The sequence below is a fragment of the Anolis sagrei genome, chromosome 6 (genome assembly GCF_037176765.1).
Source record: "Anolis sagrei isolate rAnoSag1 chromosome 6, rAnoSag1.mat, whole genome shotgun sequence".
In the NCBI taxonomy this organism is placed as follows: Eukaryota; Metazoa; Chordata; class Lepidosauria; order Squamata; family Dactyloidae; genus Anolis; species Anolis sagrei.
The window spans coordinates 72,782,890-72,807,593 of record NC_090026.1 but is presented as its reverse complement, the minus strand read 5'-3'; the positions used below and the strand labels follow the sequence as shown (position 1 = coordinate 72,807,593).

At 41.0% G+C, this 24,704-nt stretch overlaps 1 protein-coding gene across 1 annotated transcript in view; it reads left to right on the top strand.

The window, feature by feature from the left end:
* ITGA9 (integrin subunit alpha 9) overlaps positions 1-21,968 on the top strand; it is a 313,194-nt gene extending 291,226 nt beyond the window's left edge. The window contains exon 28 of the mRNA XM_067470189.1: positions 15,331-21,968. Coding sequence (XP_067326290.1) covers positions 15,331-15,429 — 99 coding nt within the window. The 3' untranslated portion in view covers positions 15,430-21,968. The remainder of the gene's footprint in view (positions 1-15,330) is intronic.
* The last annotated feature ends 2,736 nt before the right edge of the window (positions 21,969-24,704 follow it).

Below are 24,704 nucleotides of genomic sequence, written 5' to 3'. Positions count from 1 at the left end.
CTATTAAACACAGTGACATTTCCAGCCAAGTAAGCATGGAATAGACTCATACAGTCATACCGATCTTTTAAAGAAGCTGTTGTTTTTGTATTTTCCCAGGGTTATGTTTTTCCAAGTTTTCCAAAGCCAACATAGTGATGCATCACTTGGATAAAAAAGGCATGTCTAATACATTAGAAAATAGTTATTTTAAGAACATATTTCAGTAGGTCTGATATACTGCAAGAAATTTTAACATCATCTCATAACAATCAAGATAAGGACACTATTGTGAAATGACTCACAGTGATCAAGTCATCTTTATTTACTCCTTTAATTTTACAGTTTTTTAAACACATCTTTCATCAGGAACTTGTGTTATCCCACCAGTTCTTTTTTGTCTTCCCCTTAATGTCATTCATGCGCTCACAAAGTCTATTAAAGAAGAAAATACAAAATACAGGCAGTCCCCAAGTTTTAGGAGTTTTTGTGTGTGTGTCAGGGGCAACTTGAGAAACTGCAAGTTGCTTCTGGTGTGTGAGAATTGGCTATCTGCAAGGATGTTGCCCAGGGAATGCCCGGATGTTTGATGTTTTACCATCCTTGTGGGAGGTTTCTCCCATGTCCCTGCATGGGGAGTTGGAGCTAACAGAGGGAGCTCAATTGCTCTCACTGGATTCGAACTGCTGACCTATTGATCAGCAGTCCTGCCAGCACAAGGGTTTAACCCAAGTTAGAAACATCCAACTTACATAGTTAAGGACAGGGGTGAGATAACAGGAAGTGAGAGAAATCTACCTCTAGGAAGAGAAATCCACTCCTGAAAGAATTATCATTGAAAAAAGATGTTTTCACTGAAGCTTTATCACCAATCCTTGTTTCTGCAACAACACACATTTTCCAAATCACAGAACCTATCTTGTTCATAACTTGGGGACTGCCTGTGTTGCACATTTTTATGTTTATATTGCTTGCTTAACTGGCTTTTTTGCAAGAGCAAAACGTAAGTCAATGAGAAGATGTTTACATGCTGTAAGGTCATGGCTGAGAAAGTTCTGTCTTATGGTCATCGATTTAATTGTTCTTTCCAACCACCACAAGAACAATAACTCCGAGGTTGATCTTACAGCACTATTATTCAACTTACAGTATTATTCAACTTGGAGATGGCTCTTTAATTCATTGCTTTTCCATCTTTGGCTCTCCATATGTTTGAGACTTCCGTGCTCAATGCCTGACCATTGACCACACTTGGCTAAGGCTTCTGAGAGCTGAAATCAAAAGCATATGATTGAGAACCAATGCTCTAGAGTACCAGGTTTTAGCCTGTTCCTAGCTTTAAAGGTTAATATCAATATTTCCTATTCCGAAATGAAACAAAGAGGAAATTACAGCTCCAAGTCAAGAAGAAATATATGTTTTATAAACAGCTGATACTTTACAGCTGTGTGATTAATCTTTTGTAAGTTTGTGTTGACTCTTGTTTGAAGCCAGACACAAGTACTTTAGGATCACTTATGCCCTCCTAATCCCAGCTGTGGTTTCCGCATCACAGTAGTAGTACTAGACATGCCTTTTTTTCTAATGTATTAGACATCACTTTTATTTATTTTCTGTGCAAATTTAGAAAATAACATTGAAAGTCTTTATAAGATAGATGTTGACATTTTTGAATACCTTCAAGACATTTCCAGATAAACTCTAAGGTGAACCTGGGCATGTTCAGACATACTCAAATCTAAACTGCCCTATGATCCAGTTTCTGAATCCATATTATCTGCTTTCAACCAGATTATATGAGTCTACACTGCCATATAATCCAGTTGGAAGCAAATAATCTGGATTCAGAAACTGGATTAGGTGGCAGTGTAGATGGGGCCTTAGAACTTCATGGGGTAATTTATTTTAGTCAAATGAATACACTGTAATAATTGTCTCCAGGATTTCAGTGTATAAACTGTTGAAGCAATTCTTTATACATTAAGTAGGTACAAGTGGTTATGTAGACTGATGGGCTGTATCTACCTAGGCAATATCAAGGACCATACCTTGTCACGTAAACCTGCTGATCTTTAACTTTTGCCCTCTAGTAAACTTTTGCCATCTTTTCAGAGTAAAAATAATGAGGAACAGATATGTATAACCCAGGAACAAAACTCGTATGAACTATGTGCAAATTTGCATCTGTGCAGAATTTCCAGCAGACATCCCATGGCGGTCATCTTGTGGGCTTTGAAATCCCATAACAAAGCAGCAAGTCTGGACATTGCAGGCAAAAATCCCAAAACCATCAGGTCTGTGTGTGGACCTACTCTGAGGTTCCGGGTCTTTGCGGGGGCTTTGGCCCCTCGTGGAAATCCTGCAATTTGGTGCTGTCTTGAAGTGCCCTAAAGCTCAAGAAAAGTGATATTTTTCAAGCAGGCACAGACTTTCTGTTTGTATTAAGAGATTTCAAGCTGACAGCTATGTGTTATAATAGTTAAAATGACAGATCTGTAATAGCAAGACTGAGGGCTTCCCATTTGGTTATGATACATACAAGATGACCCAGAATTGTCTTTCCCTCTCAGGCTAATCTTATCTTGTCACATTGTTGAGGGACTAAAACATGCTGTGAAGAATTGTGTTCTCTGATTGGTGGAGAATCATATATACCAACTTGAGATCCTTAGAAGAAAGCTTAGAACATAGATGGAATGATTGCATAAATAAGGAACATCTGTAACTCCAGAGGATCGGTTTTCACATCCAGCAATGTCCCTTGATGCTTAGCTTTGGAGAGTGTGGATATGAAAACTGGATGTGAAAACTGACTCCACTGGAAAGCATGACCTACAAGATGGCTCGTTCACAAATGGAACTCACTGCCATATGCTGCAGCCATGGAGTTTCCAAAGAGAATAAAATGGGAATGCCTTTCCCATTAGAGGCAACCAGACACTCTCCACTAAAATAAACCAGGTCCAAAACTAACCTCAGCATACAAAGCCATGAAGTTCTTAACTTTTGTTATAGTGGGGAATGCCTGATGAGTTTCTTTGACTCAACACATGAGCTAAAAATGAGCAATGGAAATGCCACCGCTTATGCAGTGCACTGGCAATTGCTTTGGTGAAATGAAATGCATCATGCAAAATTTACCACTTCATATAAATAGGAGCTTGATCAAACTTGGTTCACTCTTCATAGTATTTCAGTTTGTTCTCCACATATAATTTGGGCTTTGTTGGTGGGCTTGCAAAAGCAATACATCCTCTGTCATCATGCGAGTAAACAGTCTATCTGAGTTTACAGTCTAGCCAATGGGGTCGATGTGTACATCAGAACCAGTGAGACATTCTAGCTTTTATTTTGGCACCGTATAAACATATTTAATTTGCTGCAAGGCAAGACGCCCCTTTTTTTAGTGAACTTTTCTACACAATTTGTTTTCCTAAGAACCCAAGCCAAGAGATGCTATAGTTGTCAACTTTAAAATTGCAAATAAATACGTACAATTAAAATAATTCTCAGATGCAAATTACAACAGGAGGTGAACTTTTACAAAAGACTTTTCATAGCTCTGTAGCTCAAAGAACTGGAAATATCAATTCCTTGATCTGTTTTACCACTGGTTGAACTAAAGACATAATGGTTGTTTATGGAAATAGTTATGGGAAAGATAGTATTTTTCTGTCAAATATCCTGTATTTTTGGCAGACCAAATGGACCATAATTTACTTACATTACTGTTTTATTGACCTCAGCAGTAGTGTTTTAAGTTAGATCTAAATGTAAACTTAAAAGGGAGCATCACAGTAAAACATTTCCCTGAGAGTGATGTGACATGGAGCTACTACTGTCTTCCAGCTGGGATTTGTGAAACATAAAAGTATTTGCATCATTTAAAAAATATTTTCATAGTAAACATTATATTGTCTTTGTTTCTGAAGAGTAAATAAATTGATGGAACTCTTGATATTGTTTACTATTTTTGCTGCAGTACAGGATTTTGTTAACAAACTAACCATAACTGTTTTAAGAAATGGAGAATATCCATTCAAAGTTAAAGTCATTTTATTCTCATTAGTTTCAGTGGAGATTAACTATCTTCCTTATGTTTTCCCCACTATGCTCCAAGCTCTTCAAAAGGGTTTGAGCTTGAAGAGGTCATGCCTAAGTGTGTAAAAAAATTAAAACATTCAGTGTTATCATTGTCCTAAAATAATTTACAATAAAGTATGGACAAGTCAACTATTTTTAGATTTACAGGATTGGTCACAAAGATGAAAAACAACATTTGGCTGTGTTTGGAAGATTATCAGTTTCATAAACTAGACAAAATGTGGCCATGCAATCCCTCCATATAACAGAGCTATGCTGACTGTGGCACAATGCAAGGCAATATCCCCATGCCTAGTCAGAGTACTATGGAAGAAGTGGAGGCGAAGTAGCATGTCAACCTATGATTGCCCCCATTATGGCTTGTGAACCCACAAACGGTTGTTCAGATCTGGCTTACAATTAAATGTGACTTGAGTATGCTTAACCAGAAGGAGAGAAAATTGAGTGATGATATGCTCAGCAACTGTCATGTAGATAATGATTTTTTTTTGTTGGCTTCAGAGTATAGGATGCAAACCGGTGGATTCAAATTACAAAAAGGAGACTATGATTAGAAGAACAGTAAAAATTGTCTGACAGTAAAATGGTTGGGTTGCTCGAGTTTTTCGGGCTGTAGGACCATGGAGCATCCTCTCCTGATGTTTCACCTACATCTGTGGCTGACATCGTCAGAGGTTCTGTTGGCAGTGAGGCAAATGAAGTGTATATATATTTGTGGTATGTCCAGGGTGGGAGAGATAACCCTTGTCTGTTTAAAGCAAGTGTGAATGTTGCAATTAGCAACCTTAAATTAGCATGGAGCAGCCATGAGGCTTCAAAGTCAATCAGTGAAGGTACCTGCATAGAGGTAGCCTGGCCTTTGTTGCCTAGAGGCATCCTCTGTTTGGGAGGTGTTAACTGGCACCTGATTGCTTGCTGTCTGGAGTCCACCTGCTTTTAAATGGTGTTGACTATTTGCTATCTTGATTCTGGTGTTATTTTCAATACTGGTATCAAGATTTTGCTCATTTTCATGGTTTTTCCTTTCTGTTGAAATTGTTCACCTGCTTGTGGATTTCAACAGCTTCTCTGTGTTATCTGACATGGTGGTTGTCAGAGTGGTCCAGCATTTCTGTGTTCTCAAATAATATGCTGTGTCCAGATTGGTTCATCAAGTGCTCTGCTATGGCTGACTTCTCTGGTTGAATTAGTCTGCAGTGCCTTTCATGTTCTTTGATTCATGTTTGGGCAATACTGCGTTTGGTGGTCCCTATGTAGACTTGTCCACAGCTGCATGGTATATGGTAGGCTCCTGCAGTGGTTAGAGGATCCCTCTTATCATTTGCAGAACGTAGCCTTTCTGAATGTTCTTAGTGATTAATCAGAAAAAAATATGTTTGGAGGAATATGGAAAACAGATGATGAGATTTGTAGTACCTTCAACCGATTCAGCTCTGACTTCCACAGACCACTGAGACCTTCACAAATTACAGACCTGGACCAAACCTGGCACACAAAACTCCCATGTCAAACAGAAAATACTGGAGGGGATTGGGAGGAATTGACAATGATTTAGGGGAGGTGTAGTTCACCTACATCTGGAGAGCACTGTGAACCCAAACAATGATGGATCTGGACCAAATGTGGCACGAATACTTGATATGCCCAAATTTGAACACTGATGGAGTTTGCGGAAAATAGACCCTGACATTTGGGAGTTGCAATTGCTTAAATGTATAGTTCTCCTGCCATCAAAGAGTATTCTGAACTCCACCAACAATGGAATTGAACCAAACTTGGCATGCAGGACTCCCATGACCAGCAGAAAATACTGCAGAGGTTTGGGGAAAATAGACCCTAACATTTGGGATTTGCCGTTGCTTGGAGTTATAGTTCCCCTGCCATTAAAGAGTATTCTGAACTCCAACAACCATGGAATTGATCCAAACTTGGCATACAGAACTTCCATGACCAACATAAAATACTGGAGTAGTTTGGGGAAAATATACATACCTTGACATTTGGCAGTTGCCCTTGCTTGGCACATTCTGGAGGAGTCTGAGCCCAGATCCAACAGCGAGGCTCATGCCTCCACCGAACCCGTCAGGCGGTGATAGCCGGGTGAGGGAGGCTCCACTGCGCAGCTCAGCCTTCCATGGAGCCTCATATGGAGCCCGGCCTAGGGCGAAGCCTCCCTCGCCTGCCTCACAACCTCACCGGAGCCCCCCTCACCTCACTCTTGCCCTCGCCGGCTAGCGGGGTTGTGAGCCAGGCGAGGGAGGCCTCAAGTGGAGCCCCCATTGCTTGGTTTTAGGCCTTGCCAGACAGCAGGCAAGGAAAGCTTCGCCCAGCCATTTTGAGCAGGTGAAGGAGACGGTGCCAAAGGAGGCAGCCTCGCAACCTCTCCGAATTGACCAAATGACCCCCACAGAAAAAAAAGGTCAATTGCTGTGAATGCTATTGCATTTGGGCACATTTTCTGAATTGTCTGCAAAAAATTATAGAAAATCCAATATTCTGTCTTAAAGACTGCAGGTTTTTCCCCTCAAAATAACTCCTTAGTCAACAAGCTACTGTTTTTGTCTTATGTGGAAATGTGTGACTTTTCAATTTTTTCACAAAAAGTGCCAAAATGCAAAACACACACACATAAAATGAAACAAAAAAAAACCCCACACAAAAATGTACAAAACTTTCAGTTGCACGAAGGAAGATGGAGGGGACCTTTTGGAACTGCTCAATTTAATGTTTAAGACTAGAATAAGTCAATATTTACATCCCTAGTATGGTTCTTCTCCATTCCTTACCATTCGAACCTGGAAAGTTGCATTTGCTTAGAACACTTGCTGTCTGTGCCTCAGGACTGGCAATTCAAATCCAGTTGTAATCTTTCCATTGCATTGCTTGTCACTGTGATGAAACAGAAATAACTTTTTTCCCTATTCATGCCTTCTATCTAACCTTTCCCGAGTTGTTTCTATTGGCAGTTCACTAGACATCTGAGCCTTTGGTTGTCTCTTCTTGTTGTGGTGATTAATTACTGTTTCGTTCCAGCTGTCTTATTTTTGTTTTTAGCAGCCTATTTTAGTCAGGAGGTAGAAAAGATTTTTTTTAATAGCTGGGGGGTGGGTGGGTGGGTTGAGTGCCTTTGCTTTTGACGTTTTCTTGAATTAATCCTTATGTTATCTTTTGTTGCCTCCAAATAGAAATGAAATTTCCAATTTAAATCTTCTATTCCAGAAAATACAGCAGATGGCAGTATAGCTATGCTAGATGACAACTTTTATGTTGCGGCTAAGGGTAATGAGTTTGTTTAGCTAAAGCAGTGGTTCTCAAGCTTCCTAATGCCACGACCCCTTAATACAGTTCTTCATGTTGTGGTGACCCCCAACCATAAAATTATTTTTGTTGCTACTCTATAAGTTTGCTACCGTTAGGAATCATAATGTGAATATCTGATATGCAGGGTGTATTTTCATTCACTGGACCAAATTTGGCACAAATACGTGATATGCCCAAATTTGAATACTGGTGGGGTTGGGGGGATTGATTTTGTCATTTGGGAGTTATAGTTGCTGGGATTTATAGTTGACCTATAATCAAAGAACATTATGAACCAAACTTGGAACACAGAACTCCCATGACCAACAGAAAATATTGGAAGGGTTTGCTGGGCATTGACCTTGAGTTTTGGAGTTGTAGTTCACCTATATCCAGAGAGCACTGTGGACTCAAGCAATGATCGATCGAGATCAAACTTGACACGAATACTCGATATGCCCAAATGTGAACACTGGTGGAGCTTGGGGAAAGTAGACTTGATATCTGGAAGTAGGAGTTGCTGGGATTTATAGTTCATTCACAATCAAAGAGCATTCTGAACTCTACCAACGATAGAATTGGACCAAACTTCCCGTACAGAACCCCCATGACCAGCACAAAATACTGTGTTTTCTGATGGTCTTTGGTGACCTCTCTGACACCCCCTTGCAACCCCCCCAGGGGTCCCGACCCACAGGTTGAGAAACACTGAGCTTAAGGATCCTGAAATTGGTCTTGGCCATCAAGTTTTGCATTCATGCCAGCTTCACTGAGACTCAGTTGTGTTCCTATTACTAATAAAACAATGTAATATTGGGAAAACAAATCTCCACATCAGGGAGAAAATATCTCCCTTGTACAAGCTAAGGAACAGAGGGACTGACTTGTGCAGTTTATTGCATAGAACAGGAAAGCACTGCACACTGTGGATGGAATCCTGTGAATGCACTGTATTGTGTAGACAGCAGTACTAGGAGGACAGCGGATGTGGACACTGTAGAAATAAGCAAGGCAGTAGAGTATAATGAGCTCTCAAAATTCACTGAGATTTGGTTCCTGGAGCTCTCATGGGGCTCTTCCAGACAGGGCCCAAAATACTGGCGCTGTCGGACTGTTACCAAACGATGCCTCAGGTAAAAGAGGATTAATTCAGGACAAAGCATGAAAACATTGTTTTGTTCCAAATTAATTTAATACCTCATTAGGCCTGGGCCTTTCTGAAAGGCCCAGGTCCATTGGGGTACGGGCCCTGTGGGGAATGACCCATAGGACTGTTTCTGCAGCCCTGGGGTCAGTTCCCATGGCCCAATATGATTCTTGGGGCTCCATGAGCCCAGAGAAGTGGAGAGGGCAGCCCCCCCAGTCCCTCACCCAAGCTCTTAAAATAAGAAGAAACTTGCCAGGCACCGTTAGGCCTCCCCAGCAGGCCTCCTGGCATGTAAAAATGATGTGCCAGGAGGCAGGAGGAGGGGATCAAATTGCTCTTGTCCCCTTCCCCCACCTCCTCACTCATCTTTTCTACATGCCAGAAGGCTTGCCAGAGAGGCCTAATGGTGTCCGGTAAGTTTCTTTTTATTTTAAGGGTCTGGGGTGTGCGCTTCAGTGGCCCGATGCCCTCTTGGAAGTTCCTGGAAGGACATGGAAGCACCAACAGAGAAAGCCTGGGTTTTTGGGGAGGGTGTAGGGACAGCAATGTGGGCAAAAAAACCCCCCAAAAAACCAAAAACGGGAGGCCTCCCTTCCCGGCACTAACTGCTGCTCTGGCCAGAGTGATAATATTATAATATAATACAATATAATACTACTAATAATACAATATTATAATTATATTTTATATTACATGTAATTTTACTAATAATATTACAATATAATGGTGTAATACAATATAGTAATATATAATACTGATATTGTACTATGCTAATAGTTTAATATATTGTATGTATATATATCTTGTAAGTTGCTCTGAGTCCCCGTCAGGGTGAGAAGGGCGGCATATAAATGTCATAAATAAATAGATAAATAAATAAAAATGTGTTACTTTAACCCGTTTTGCCCACATTAAACTGCTGTCTGGAAACGTCAGTGGATTGGCGCATGATAAATTCTCATTATATAAAGTGGTATAGTCAAGTGGCCTCTCTCATATTAAGTGGAAAAATCAAGGTTTAGGTTTGTTTTTTGTTTTTAAATTTTGGGGTGAATATTTTCAAATTGTGGATGGTGGAATCCAGGGATCCAGTTGCCCCCAATATCTAATACCCGAGGCCTCTTCCACAGATCTGTATAAAATCCGCATTATCTGCTTTGAACTGGATTATATGGCAGCGTGGACTCAGATCATCAAGTTCAAAGCAGATAATGTGAATTATCTGCCTTGATATTCTGGATTATATAGCTGTGTGAAAGGGCCTGAGTCAATAATCCCCTTCAGCCTAGTAATAACATGGCTAGCTGTGGTGGTATGTGTATTGTCATATCCCCGGAATTCTCACTTTTCTGGCCTGCTTTCAGGGCACTTCATTCAAATTTTAGCCAATTCCAACTCTGTTTTCCTAGCAGGATCACCTGTAGGTTCTGGGTTTCATGCCTCATTAATATTTATTAACTTTGCCAACTCATTTTACTGCTTGCAAGAGGCCCTATGAATGTGTTCTTTATCCAGTTGTGAAATAACACAAATGCCTGAAATGGTTACAACAAACTTTCAGAGATAATTCCTGAAGCAGATGTTTTGCAAGCACACAGTTTTTATTAAACGAACAGTAGGAAATAGTTTGCTCTTGCTTGTTTGGCCCTGGAGGAAATTAAAAAGCATTTCTGTAATTTTGATCATAACTTCAAGTGTAGATTTTAATGTTCAAAGGCTGTGGTTTGTGTGAAAAACAGGCACTTTTAGGGCTCAGCAAGCCATTTTAAAGGGATATCAATCAAAGATCTGTGCATATTTTAGAGAATGCAAGTCATGTGGTAGTTGTGTTCTTTTGTACTTGTTGAATTACTTTGGAAAATGGCTGTTCAATACAGATCTCCACAATCCACTGAAATGGAGGCTGAGAAAGTCTCCGTGGGAAACGAATGCCTAAAGCACAAGTGTGGCTCCTGAGAATGCCTCTCTCTTTGGACACTTTCTGTGACTTTTCGATCTGAATTGGGGCACAGATAATATGCGTAACTTGTTGATTGAAAGGTCACAGGTTCGAATCTGGAGAGCGGCGTGAGCTTCCGCTGCCAGCCTGAGCTTCTGTGAACCTAGCATTTCAAAACCTTGCAAATATGAGTAGATCAGTAGGAACAGCTCCTTCGGAAAGGTAACGGCGCTCCATGCAGTCATGCCAGCCACATGACCTTGGAGGTGCCTATGGACAACACTGGCTCTTCAGCTGAGAAATGGAGATGAGCACCCAGAGTGGGACACGACTGGACTTCATGTCAGGGGAAGACCTTTACCTTTCTATTTCCTCCTACAAACCAACTTGGGCACTGCAGTCAAGTATGGCTGATGGAAATGAGAGAGCCTTCTCCGTGATCACCCCCCAGCTCTGGAATTATTTATTTATTTGCCATATTATTATACCGCCCCTCTTAGCCCAGAGGCAACTCGGAGCGGTTCACAGATTGGCAACAATTTGATGCCTCAAAAATTATAACAAGTAAACCAATCATAAAATTATGTTAAAAACAATAGCATATGATATAAAGATATAAAAACCATACAAAGCCTTTAAACATTATCGTGAGTGTCTCCATGTCAAGTCATTATTCCATTGCGTTATCAAGTAGTTCCATGATTCCTTATAACTATGCCGTATTTGGGAAGGCCTGCTAAAAAGCCAGGCTTTTACCTTTCTTCGAAAAATCAGGAAGGAGGAGGCCGATCTTATATCCCTGGGAAGGGCATTCCATAGTCGAGGGGCCACCGCTGAGAAGGCCCTGTCTCTCGTCCCCGCTAAACGCATCTGCGAAGGAGGCGGGACTGAGAGCAGGGCCTCCCCAGAAGATCTTAACATCCTAGATGGTTCATAAGGAGAGATATGTTTGGATAGGTAAGTTGGACCGAAATCGTTTAGGGCTTTATAGGCTAAAGCCAACACTTTGAATTGGGCCCTCTGCTTAATGAAATAAAGCTGCCCCCCTCACTCCTCTCCTTCAAAAAAACAACAACTGGAAACCTATTTTTGCTCACTAGCATATGGAGAGAAGGATGATTAAATGAAGAGAGACTGCTACCAGACTGCTGATTGGAAATTATCAATGTATTTGGGTCTTGTTAGACCATATTATCCCATTTGCCATCATTGGCCACACAATCAATGCATACATCTTTGAACCTTCATTGGCTTTTGTAAAGTATTTGGATGTCTTATCTTTTTGATAGATTGTGTGTTTATCTAAGTTCATGTTTAGTTGTCTTTTTATGTGGTGTTATTTGGGGTTATTACACTTGTACTTATTGTTATTGAGGCATTGAATGTTTGCCTTTTTGTTCGTTGGAATCTGCCCTGAGTCCACTCAGGGAGATAGGGTGGAATATAAATCAAGTTTTATTATAGTTTTATTATTTCAGAACAAGAAATAAGGCTTTGCGTGTGGATGGGCGACACTCCTCCCGCCATAAGAACCAGAGATGACACTGACACATAGATGGAATAAAACATGGCCACAACTTAATTTATTGTTTACAGGAACAAGGGGTTGGCTGCCAGGCATGGGTTCTGGATCAAGAACGATCAGCCCGCTGCTGACCGATACATAATGAGACCAACAGGGGGCTGACCGGCACAATACCAGGCAACAAAACACGGTACCCCGGGAACCGCCGTATATTCCTTCCCCAGCCAGTAGGGGAGGGGCAGAAACCAGATCCAGGGCCCATGCCACATGCCAACACAAGTTGTGTCGAACAGATAATAACCAAAAAACTGCAACACTATACAACATGAAACGTGCAGGGTGGGTGGGAGGACAACTCGATGCAGTTCTGGGCCTGCCTGACCCAGCACAGCCTATATAAGGCTGCTGGGCGAGGGAGAGGCCGGCCCTTGGCCCCTTAAAGGTCCTGGGTGGGGCTGGCCGCTGATTGGACTGCTTTCCCGGCGGCGGGAAAGCTTCCCGCCGCACAGGGGGCTTCTGGGAAGGAGAAGCCCCCTGCTTCCCATGTGGCCGGCAGGAGAGCGCCCCCCGCCACAACAGGCCTTGCCCGGTAAGTTGGGCAATGCATTTGTATAACCATTTTGCTGGACACACATTGCTGGTGGTCTAATGCAGCATATATGTGTTTAAATTAGAGGCTTGGGCATGCAACCCCATATGGATAATAACTTTTTCTTGTATGGCCAACATCATGTTTAAATGGAGCCTAAATAGGCCCCAAAGTTCTAGAGTTGTATAGGATATTTAATTAGATAAAAGATTTTCAATTAAAAAGTCATGTTTAAGAGAAGCCTAGCAGGATCAGTGCTAATGTACAAAGCGTTCAATAAGCTTCCGTGTTGGGAAGGAGGGTAATAACATCTGACTGATGGAAATAGACTAAAACATCACACCCTGCAGGAGGGTGAAAACAGGTTTAAAACAGTAGGAGTTACATAAATGTTTAATTACAATGAACAAAATATTGACTTAATGATCTCAATGGCATGCTGCTACATTTAAGCAATTACTCTTGAACAGTTACCCAAACCACTTTATTACAATCATTTTTTTGTTTATGGGTAGGGCATAAAAATCCCAGTAAGGAACAGAAGATCCAACTGTTTACACAACCAAATGATTTTAGTCAAGATGGGGGACTTGTAAAAACATAGATTAATATTAAGTGTCCAACAAGAAAAAAAAAAGAAACTCTAAAACTTCTGAACTGAACAGAAGGGTTGAAATTTCTAAGAGGCAATAAATATGATCTCTCATTAGAAATGTGCACAGTCTGTCCAGGATGGTAATATTCTTGTTGTTTTATAATGGCACAAGCAGGGGAAATTTTCAATGTTTGCTTGCCAAGATTCTGATTATACCATTGTGACATCCTCTTGGACAACACATCCCAAAGTTGCTAATGCAAAAGAATTTTTTTAAGGAGTAAACGCTTTGTTCTCTGTAATAATTCCAGTATAATGGTTTTAACTGAACATTGTCCTTGAATTTTTCCTAAAATGAAATTTGAGATCATTTGAGAGTGATTTATCTGTTTAAATAAAACATTAGTAATATTGGTTGAGGGATGTTTAAGAGCAGCAAAAGTCTCCTAGCTTTCCCCCGCCAACTTTAGCTTGAATCGAAATTTCCTGTCCTCTGCTGTCATCCAGCCTGCGGAGAGGATCTTCCTTGAGAGACTAGGATGTGGAACAATTGCTTCAAACTACAAGAGAGGAGATTCCATCTGAACACGAGGAAGAACTTCCTGACTGTGAGAGCCGTTCAGCAGTGGAACTCTCTGCCCCGGAGTGTGGTGGAGGCTTCTTCTTTGGAAGCTTTTAAACAGAGGCTGGATGGCCATCTGACAGGGGTGATTTGAATGCAACATTCCTGCTTCTTGGCAGGGGGTTGGACTGGATGGCCCATGAGGTCTCTTCCAACTCTTTGATTCTATGATTCTATGATTCTGTGAGTTGCATTTTCACACCCCAATTCTAATTCCTTTTAAGTTATTGACATTTTGCTCCAAGGACATGCTGTTGTGAGATGAACGTATATTTATTTATTTTTATATATATTTATTTATATTTATCATGTCAGAAGCGAATTGAGAATAGTAGTAATAATAATAATAATAATAATAATAATAATAATAATAATAAACTTTATTTTTCTACCCCGCCTCCATCTCCCCGAAGGGACTCTGGGCAGCTTACATGGGGCCATGCCCAGACAACATACAGTTAAAAACAGAACAGCAAAATATAAAACAGCATAAAAACAACAACATCATAAACAATAAAAGCAGGCATCATAAGCAACAACATAGGTTCCTCTAATCTCAGTTTTGGAGGGAGGGGATCAATATGCAAAACGAGTTAAAGGATAGGTTGATCAAAAAGGTGGACAGAATGAATAGTAGAATAGGAATAGAACAATTATAACAGAACCAGCTTTGCTTAAAAATATAGTAATCAAATATAGGAACTGAGTTCAGGTCATGACTAGGAGCCATCTATCAGGAATCGTCAATCAAAAACGTGACAAAACATCCATGTCTTCAATTCCTTATGGAATGTGGATAAGGAGGGTGCCAGCCTGATCTCCCTGGGGAGGGAGTTCCGGAGACGAGGGGCCACCACCGAGAATGCTCTTTCTCTCGTCCCCACCAACCGCGCCTGAGACGGGGGTGGGAGTGAGAGGAGAGCATCCCTGGAAGATCTTAAGGACTGTTTGGGCTCATAGGGGAGGATGCAGTCACGAATATAGGCAGGACCTGAACCATTTAGAGCTTTATCGGTAATAACCTGCACCTTGAATTGGGACCGGAAACTTATCTGCAGCCAGTGGAGCTGTTTAAACAGGGGGGTTGAGTGCTGCCTGTAACTCGCTCCAGTTAACAATCTGGCCTCCAACCTTTGTACCAACTGAAGTTTCTGAACCGTCTTCAAGGACAGCCCCACATAGGGTGCATTACAGTAGACCAATCTTGAGATAACTAAGGCATGGACCACCATTTTCAAGAATACAGTTATAATGTATGGGAAAACCACAAAAACTTGGCATTATACTAAATTTCCTTTGACCAGAAACTGGCCACTTGGAGTGCCTCTGGTGTTGCTGTAAGAAGGTCCTCCATTGTGCATGTGGCAGGGCTCAGACTGCATTGGAGGTCATGGTCTGTGGTTTGCTCTTCTCAACAATTGCATGTCATGAACTCCACTTTATAGCCCCATTTCTTAAGGTTGGCTCTGCATCAGAAATGTAACACATGTTGTCCACTTTCATCCTCATCAACCTAATCTTCTTTTTCAGATGGGCTTCTTTCGGAGAAAATATAAAGAAATCATCGAGGCCGAGAAGAACAGACAAGAGAATGAAGATAGCTGGGACTGGGTCCAGAAAAGCCAATGAACTGTTGCAAGAGGGAAAACACTGAAAGCCCGGTCATGTGATTCATCATTACTCCCCTATTGGTCCTGCTCTTGTATCTTCCATATGTGGAAGAAGGAATCTTCTCCAGATTTTTCGGAGACCCTGTTGATGCTGTTGTTCTTCATCATCATCATCTTAAGTTAGGGAACATACCCCGAAGCAACCACTGCAGGCACGTCAGGTGACTGGAGCAATGTCGACTTCCTGGAAGAGATGAACTTTGAGCTGCAGCGCAGAGCAATATTTATGAATCCAACATATGTGGTATACCCTCAGGGGAAGACTGTTGCCTAAAACAAAGTATTTTTTATAAATATAAGCTTTTTATACTGATTATGTCCTGTTATATATTTGTACCAATGTTTTATGTTTTCTATTGAATATCTATCTATATATATAGCTCACTAAGGCTGCAATCCTGTGTGTACTTATATAGAAGCAAGTCCCATTGGGTACAGTGAGACTTACTTCTCAGTTAAGATTCATAGGATTGTGCTGTAAAGCACTGATATCCAGCTGAAATTCTGGACTTGCATATGTGTATATATCAATCATACTGTACTTTTGAATTTCAGTGCAGAAGAAAAAACGGATGAAACTCAATGAAAAGCTATACTGTAGTAAATCCACAATTCTTGGTGATGGTTTCTAAATATTCACATGATAAAAAAGACAGAAGTTTAAAAAAGTTGTGAGCTAAAGAAGTGTAAGTGCTGCTTGTATTGAATTTAGAAAAGAAAATGTCTTGGTTCATCTATTCAGGGACTGTCCCACAAAGTAGTCATCACAACCTGTGGCCTCCTATATGTTGCTGGACAACAGCTCTACAACAGCTCATGACTATGCTAGTTAGGATTGATGAGAATTGCAATCCAGTAGTATCTAGAGCAGCGGTTCTCAACCTGGGGGTCGTTTGGCCATTTTCTGGGGGTCGTGAAGGGTTTGGGGGGTTTCTGGGGGTTTGGAGGGGGCTGGCCACACCCCCTCCAAAATGGCGGCTGACCCCTGAGCCACTGGCACTCCCACACACGAAGCCATCCACCTGTCCCTCATCTCTTTCTGATGGCAGAAGGAGGTGAGGGATGGGCGAGTGGCTCCTTGGGCGCCTCTCGCCTGCTCTGCTCTACCGCCGGCAGGCAGAGGTGCGGAGCAGGCGGGGGCCTTTGGAGCAAGGCCGCTCTTCTCTGTTCAATCCTCTGTGAAACTTTTTACAACTGTCTAGTTGTAAATATATATATATAAAAAGGCAACTTCATTCAAATATAGAAAGAAATTGAGAATGAAAAACCTGTTTTTTTTATTCCCAAAACTATCTACATGCAGTGTTTCTAAGGCCCATTCCACACTGCCCCTGTATTCCAGGATCTGATTATAATAATATTCTTTTCTCAGATAATCTGACTGTGAAAACTCAGGTTGGTTCCAGGCAGGGGTAAAGTCCGTTTTGACCCGAGCTTAAAAATCCCGGGTCGGGTTGGACTGTAGTCCGCACACCACCAAATAATTCTGCACTTTCTGTGGGCATTGTCTACATGTTCCCTCAGTACCTCCCAGGAGAAAAGGGAGACAACCCCCACCCCTCCCCGAACCCCTTTAAAAACCCGTTAAACAAGAAAATTAGTTACAGGGATGACATTTCCCTTCTGCCAGCCCTCTCCTGATGCTTAGGAATGACGTGCCAGAAGAAGGGCGGGTGGGAATGATTCCCCCCTCCTGTCCTGGTGCATCATTCCTTAGTGCCAGGAGGGGGCCAGCAGAAGGGAAATGTCAGCCCTGTAGGTAATTTTCTTGTTTAAAGGATTTTAAAGGGGTTTGGAGAGGGAGTTTGTGCCCTCCCAGTTTTCTGTGCTGATTTAGCCCGAAAAACATGAGACTGGGACTTCTGAGGGAGCAGTCCAGACAGCAGAAATCGTGGGTTCGACCCACATCTTCAAGAAGGCGTGGATAAAACCCACTATCAAATTAATTCACTACAAAGCTGAATTTTCCTGCTTTGTTGTGAATGCAATCACATTTTTGTGGGACATCATCTGGATGCTCCATTTTAAAATGCGGGAGCTCCCGCTTTTATGGAACTGCCTGGATGCACCCTCATATAATCCAGTTTGAATCAGATAATCTGGGATGAGATCCTGGAATATAGACCAGCATAGAAGGGGCCTATTTCTTACTGTTGTATCTTCTTTCAAGAAACCTAGAAAAAGGGATGCAGGGGCCAAGAACATGTACTTACTGCATTTCAACATTTCAGTTCTTGTCAAACTTTGTTTCCTCTCTTTGTGTGGCATACTTGATGAATTACAAACCATTCTTTGCAACCAATGCCAGGATCTATAACTCACTTGGGCTTTTATGTATCCTTGTTCAAAGAGTGTATTGCACTGAAAAAAGCAGCAATGAATGTTTTCCTTTAGCCAACCCAAAGTTCACTGGCATGTAGTCCTTTGGCAATGAGAAGGAGTTGGGGAGTCAAGATCTCATAAATATAAACAGAGGAAACTCCCATTATCCTAATGTGTGATTATTTTATGATTATTTATCTGTCAGCTTCCTCATTGTAATTCTACTTTTGAATTATCCTCCAAGGTAGGACAGTCTTGTTTAGGAGACTGGAAACCTATAATTAGAGATGCTGGTGTTCATGCGGTGGGGTGGGGGGTAACCAATAAATCTGTGTTTCAGTTGAGATTTATATCAAAGTCCAGAAGTTTGCAGTTTGGGCTTTCTTAGTTATTAGCAAGATTTTGTTAATAGAATTCACTGCATGCTTGTTCTGTGTAAATATGGTTTTATTATAATTGGGGCATACACTGGCAATCAAAAATTATGCAGGATTTGTACACAGATTATGTTAACAGATATCAATACACAGTGCAAGAAAATGTTATGAATGTGGGAGTATTCAGGTATTATGGGTTCATGTACTAAATGTATCTCTAAATGATTTTTACAACAATCACACATTACATTCATATGGCGTAGGCACTAACAACAGCGGGCTATTTTACTATAAAATGCAAACCTTTCATATAGTACTACAATTAGTTTATTTGTAGTTCCATCACAGTAGTTACAAGTATGTTTAGTTTTTGTGCGACTGTTCAGGGTGGTACTGTCGTGTTCACGGAGGTAGAATCAGGGGTTTTAAGCTCTCTACAATGGAAAGGTCTTGCAGAAGTAGATCAAAGAACAGGCCAGCTTTCAAGGAATGTCATGCTTTTCTGTGGGAACAATTTCTAGAAAATCCTATTGTGACGTCAAGATGATAAAGTTAAGCACATGAAACTGCCTTCAAATATTGTCAGAACACTGGCTCATCTACACCAGTAAGTATCTTCTTTGAGCCTTGTTACTTTAGGCACTTTGAGATAGAGATCCCCGCTGGGACTTAGGGGATCAAAGACCAACTACATACCATACATAATTTCTCCATATATGACATGGGTCCCTTTCAAATCATTCTGAGGACTGTACCACTTTAAAATGTATGTATAAATTGAGATCATAATCTGGTGCTGCATACCAATTGTGTGCTCACATGGTGCTTCTTTGTAATGTCAAGAGGAAAACGTGTGTAGGCTATGTGGGTGTGTACAAATGCAGTGCATGTACATTATATATATATATATATATATATATATATATATATACACACACACACACATCTATAGCAGGCCTGCACAACCAGGTGTTTTAGCCTCCAACTCCCAGAAGCCTTGTCCAGCTTGTCTGTCCAGGCCAGGAAACCTAGGAGCAGATGTTCAAAACATCTGGAGGGCTGCAAGCTATGCAGGTCTGATCTACAGCTTCTCCATGGTTTCCTGACCTGACCTGATGTTACAAGTAGCCACAGCTGGCTGCATGCTCAACTATGGGGCTTTTTCATATAAAAAACTGCTCAGAGTTTTACGATGTTCTGGGGATTTCTTCATAATTCTTAAAAGATTTGAAGGACATGTTTGGATATCATGTTAAGTTGAAGTTCTACTAGGACCTAGTTTATTGTTGGAAAGTCTCTTTGCCAGGGCATTGCCTAGACTTTTGATGTATGGTTAATTAAGTATGATATTAAAACTTGAGAAAAGCTGTTACTCTCTCCCACAACCTTTAGGGGGGGGGGACTTTTGTCTCTCATTTTGGAGAGAAAAACAAACAAATGTGGTGGCTTTTCCCAGGTTTTGATCTTATACTAAACAAGGGTTTATGGGAGTAATCTAGCAGTCTGTGCTGACATACAGGCTAATCTCCAGCAATCTAGAATTACCATATTCAGTCGAGTCTATTACACACCTTTTGGGCTAAATTACATTGCCAAAATTTACGTGCACCATAGATTCGATGATATGTTAGAATAATGCATGCAAACCCACCTATGTGAAAAGTCCTGGAGGAACCCAGAGCCCCAGAGGCAGAACAAGGAGGCAGGGGTGAAGAGAGTGTTCCTGGTGGCGGCAGTGGCCTCAGGGATCCATGGCACCCAGAACAGGAGGAGGAACACCCCCCTGGTGACCCAGACATGCCTGCCACTTAGGTGCAGAGGGGCTGTGAACCCTTCAGGCCTCTCTTACATATGGGTCAAAAAGCATCACCCTCACTACCTCTCTCTGGGTCTGAGCTCTGCAATACTTTCTGCCACCTAGATGCCACCTAGATGCAATACTCTCCACCACCACCACCCCAAGGCTGAGGACTATACGGTTTCCAACTCACCTCATTCATGAGTCTTTCAAAACCTTCTCCTTGGTTTTGAAGTCCTAATGAATTAAGCCAATTGAGCACCATACGAGGCTGATGAATTTGCCAACCTTGGCGTGACAGAGGTTCATGGCTTTCAACTGGCCTCATTCATGGTGCCCACTTTGTGATGCACTATACCTGTGCCTTATATTGGACTGCAAATCTTTTATTTTGTAATGTGCAGTTTCAAAATTGAGGTGTGCATTGTAGTTGGGTAAATATGGACATTACATTTTGGCTTGCAATGTGAACCTGCCTTGTGACTGACAGGTTTGTCATTCACTTACCACTTGGATTTGGGTGGATTTGCCGGTCGTATGTTGCTTCACCTCCCTTTTCAGCACGGAGATCTTCACACAAAAAGGGAAGAGAAGCAGAGCACACAACCGCCACGGCAACATGGGAGCTTTCCCTTCAATAGTGTGTGTGTGGGGGGGAGGGGGGGCAGGTGGTGCTTCCCCTCATGGAATGGGGAGGAATGTAAGGCAGACGATGAAGGGCATGGAGTGGCGGCTTCTCTCAGAACCCCCCAGCAGGAGTTCATGGATTCACCCCAATGTGGAGCAAATCCATGGGCCTTTCTGATGAGAACTCCAGAACTCCATCATTGTCATTTTGGACTTGACATTTCCTTCATTTTATGTTATTCAGAAATTGTTATTCTTAAATAAACTATTTACCCATCTCTCGGCATTAAAGAAAAGCCATAACTTTCAAACATTAAAAAACTGCTCCAAGACATCTTGGGTTTGTTGGCATGAAGGAAAACCAGTGTGACTGAAACTGTTATATGTCAGCTCTTCTGTCCACTTACAGGAAATATTTGGGATCTTGCTTACTATTGTTGCTGATTTTCCAGAACTCCAGCATTGTCATTTTGGACTTGACATTACCTTCATTTTATGTTATTGATAAATTGTTATTCATCTTCACATTATTTCTGACATAGAGTGATTCAAAAGCAAAACTATCTCAAGATTTAGTCAGAGATAGTTTGCCTTTGCTTTCTTCTGAGGCTGAAAGCTCTCCTAGTGAAGATCCCTGGATGAGTGGTTTCAGTGTCCTAGTCCAACACTCAAACTATTGCACCATGCTATCTCATTAAGAAGGAAGACAAATAATGTGAAGGAGCAGAAACTCAGTATCTTTGGAGCAAAGAGCTTTAAAACATAAGAAGCCCTGCCAATGTTAAATTTATGTTATCTCTCTGACTGAAGGTTCTCATGTACTAAGCAATAAATAGTCTTCCAAACCATGATAAGTTCCTGGTTTATGGACACAAATGTACACAAAAGTTTATAATATCCTTATGGTGCCTCAAAGACTGAAAAGTGCACACTTTGTGAGTCATCAGATGTATGGAATATTATCCTGAGTTGGCAGTTATTGATGCAGAGAGAGATTTTTTTTTTGCTGCTGCTGCAGTGGTGGTAATGATTTTATTTTGATACAGTCTGAAAGTTTACCCAACAATTGCTATTTGAATGTCTGACTAGATTACCAATGTAGTTTTAAATGTAGGCTAAACTACTGATTCAAAATCTGCCAGCTCGGGAAAGAACCGAAACTGCCTTTCCACTAAGTGATCCATAAAATAAAGATGGTTTCACTGTTGAGAAAGTGACAACTCAGCACACTTTTGAAAAAAACAACCATATCATTCAGTAACAAACTGTTGCTCACTTCTATTTTTAATGAGTCCAAAATTCAGTGGCTAAATTATGGAATAGTCTTTTATTTGTATTGTTGAATGTAAGAATATAAAGTTGTGACAAATTTTACCCTTGTGTGATCTTACTCATTGCCTTACCAATGTGTTTTTGATTATTTGGATTCATATAACTATCTCTTTTGATAATATTCTTCATATTTTTCAGCCAGTGTACCATAAACAGCAAGAGAAATAATGACATTTTGTCATCTGTTCCCTATTCTCTGAAACTTCAGGATTATATCCAAATGTCACCCTCACCTAGTACAGCCCAGCATATCCTGGCTCAGTAGAAAAAATATGTTCTATGTTCACAAGCCCTTTGGGCCAACTTCTTTTAAGACCTACTGTGTAGGCGCTATTCCACCTTTATTGCACCAGGATTGTGGCGCAGCTGGCTGCGTGTCAGCTGCATTAAGATCACTCTGACCAAAAAGGTCATGAGTTTGAAGCCAGCCCGGGTTGGAGTGGGTTTCCAACCAATTGTGTCTAGCCTGCTGTCGACCTTTGCAACCCGAAAGGCAGTTGCATCTGTCAATTAGGAAAATAAGGTATGACCTTAAAGTGTGGGGAAGCTAAATTAACCAATTTATGAGGCCATAAAGAAGACTCCAGCAAAGCATTCCAGAGGGGAAGAATGCGGAAGTGCTTAATCAGTGTCGCAGATGGACGATGAAAGCGACAGCTCCCCTGGCAGCCATAAAAAAAGTTAAATAGCCTCTGCCTATGTCTGTATATGTTTGTATGTCAAAATTGGCATTGAATGTTTGCCATATATGTGTACACTGTAATCCACCCTGAGTCCCCTGCGGGGTGAGAAGGGCGGAATATAAAAGCTGTAAGTAATAAATACATAAATATGTAGCCAAAACAGCAGCTTTGCTTGGGAAAGGGTGGTGAGTAAGCCCTTGTTACAGTCCGCCCTGACCTGGGTTTTTTAAACCCGGGTCAGCGTGGACTTTTCCGTTGCCTGGAACTGCCCTTAGACCGCTCTTGTAAAACCACACTTAAACCAACAACTTCTAAAATAAAAAATAAAAATGATCTATAAAATGTAATAAAACCCAAAACACAAAAGAAATATATATTAAATATTTTAGTTTAGTTACAAGGAATGCCTCCATATCAAATGACTGTATTTTAGCAACCTTTGTGTAGAAAGCAAATAGGAAAAGTAGATTTACTAGTGCGTTCTCACTCTTACAATTTAAATAGAATGCATCATGCCATCATGCTTCTCAAACCTTTTCCACTCATGGTCCCTTTCTACCTGAGAAATTTTGACATGATTCTGGGTAGTTAGATGTTTGAAATAGATATAAAACTAAACCTTTACTGGTAATAAAGCAGCACCCCATTTGAGGTCAGAACCCACAGTTTAAGAAGCAGTGCCTTGGGGAATCAATTTCTTTCAGTTTGGCCCTGTTTTAATTTGTCCAAGTTCATATTGCAGATTTTTTGGAAGAAGTCAGCATGAAAAAATCTAGTCATTCACATGTGCTTTTCTCCTAATATATGTTCCATAAGATTTGTTATTTTGGCAAGCCATTTTCTTCAATTCATGGTCAGAATGCTATTAGCGACTTATGCAGGCACAATGCTATGATATACCGGTACAATTGTTAACCCAGCACCTCTATCTGAAATAATACCTACCAGCCCAACCTATTACCCCCACCCCTCTAGAAATTTTATTTATTTTTATATTTATTAATTAAAATATTTATAGCCCACCATCTGTTCAAACATCTCAGGGTGGCATACAATAAAATGAATTAGCACATTTAAAACAGTGTGACTAATTAAAATGATTTTAATTAATATTGGATGATTTAGTGGTCAAGGTGGTGGTGGGGAGGCAGCCAGCATGCAGCTGTGTTTGGGCTGGTAGATGCATAAGGAAAGTATCCTTCTAGACCAACCAGATCCTCCTAAATAATGATATAATATTTGTGCGTCCAGCTTTGCAAACAGTTGTTTCTATCTGGCCACCTTCCACCATTTTCCTGACCACTAAATGGAGGTAGACTGTGTATATGGGGAGACAAGGATGGGCAGAGCTCTGCTTGCCACAGGTTTTGTTCCACTAGATCTATGCATTTTGTGCAATATTTTGAGTATACAGTATGACACCCCCCCCCCCCCCATATCCATGGAGGATATATACCACAATTACCTGTGGATAATAGCAAACTCTCAATTTGGTGGGAAGTCTACCATAGATAGAATTACACAGCAGGATCCAGAGAAGCCCAAAAACACTTCTGGAGGAAGGGTTTCTTTTTCTTTCTTTCTTTCTTTTTTCTTTTCTTTTCTTTTTGCAGTATGGGTAAGTGAAATTTGAGTCTGTGGATAAGGGGGTAATACTGTTTATCTTGCACTCCTAACATGTATACTTGTCATGTGTTTTGACTGAAGAAATGCATTGCCAAATCCAAAAAAAGGCTCATGCTCAAACAAGTTTTATTTTGATTTGGTTAGGGCAAAGTGCCATATGCTATGCTCTCCCTTTCTGTATCTGTACCCCCAAAACAGGCCCCAAAGACACTAACATATGCTACTTTGATCCTGAAACCCAGGCCTGAGTATATGAAACAATTAAACATCCAACAATTAAACAATTAAACATCCAAGGTATTATATAATATTTTCTGATATTTCACATATGGAAACAGGGATACATGTGACTGAGGACCTCATCACATTGAGGCCAAACTTGCAAGTGATAGTGGATGGATTCGCCATGGATTGTATTGAATCTGGCATGGGGAACCTGTTACTCCACACCCACATTGTCCTTTACCTC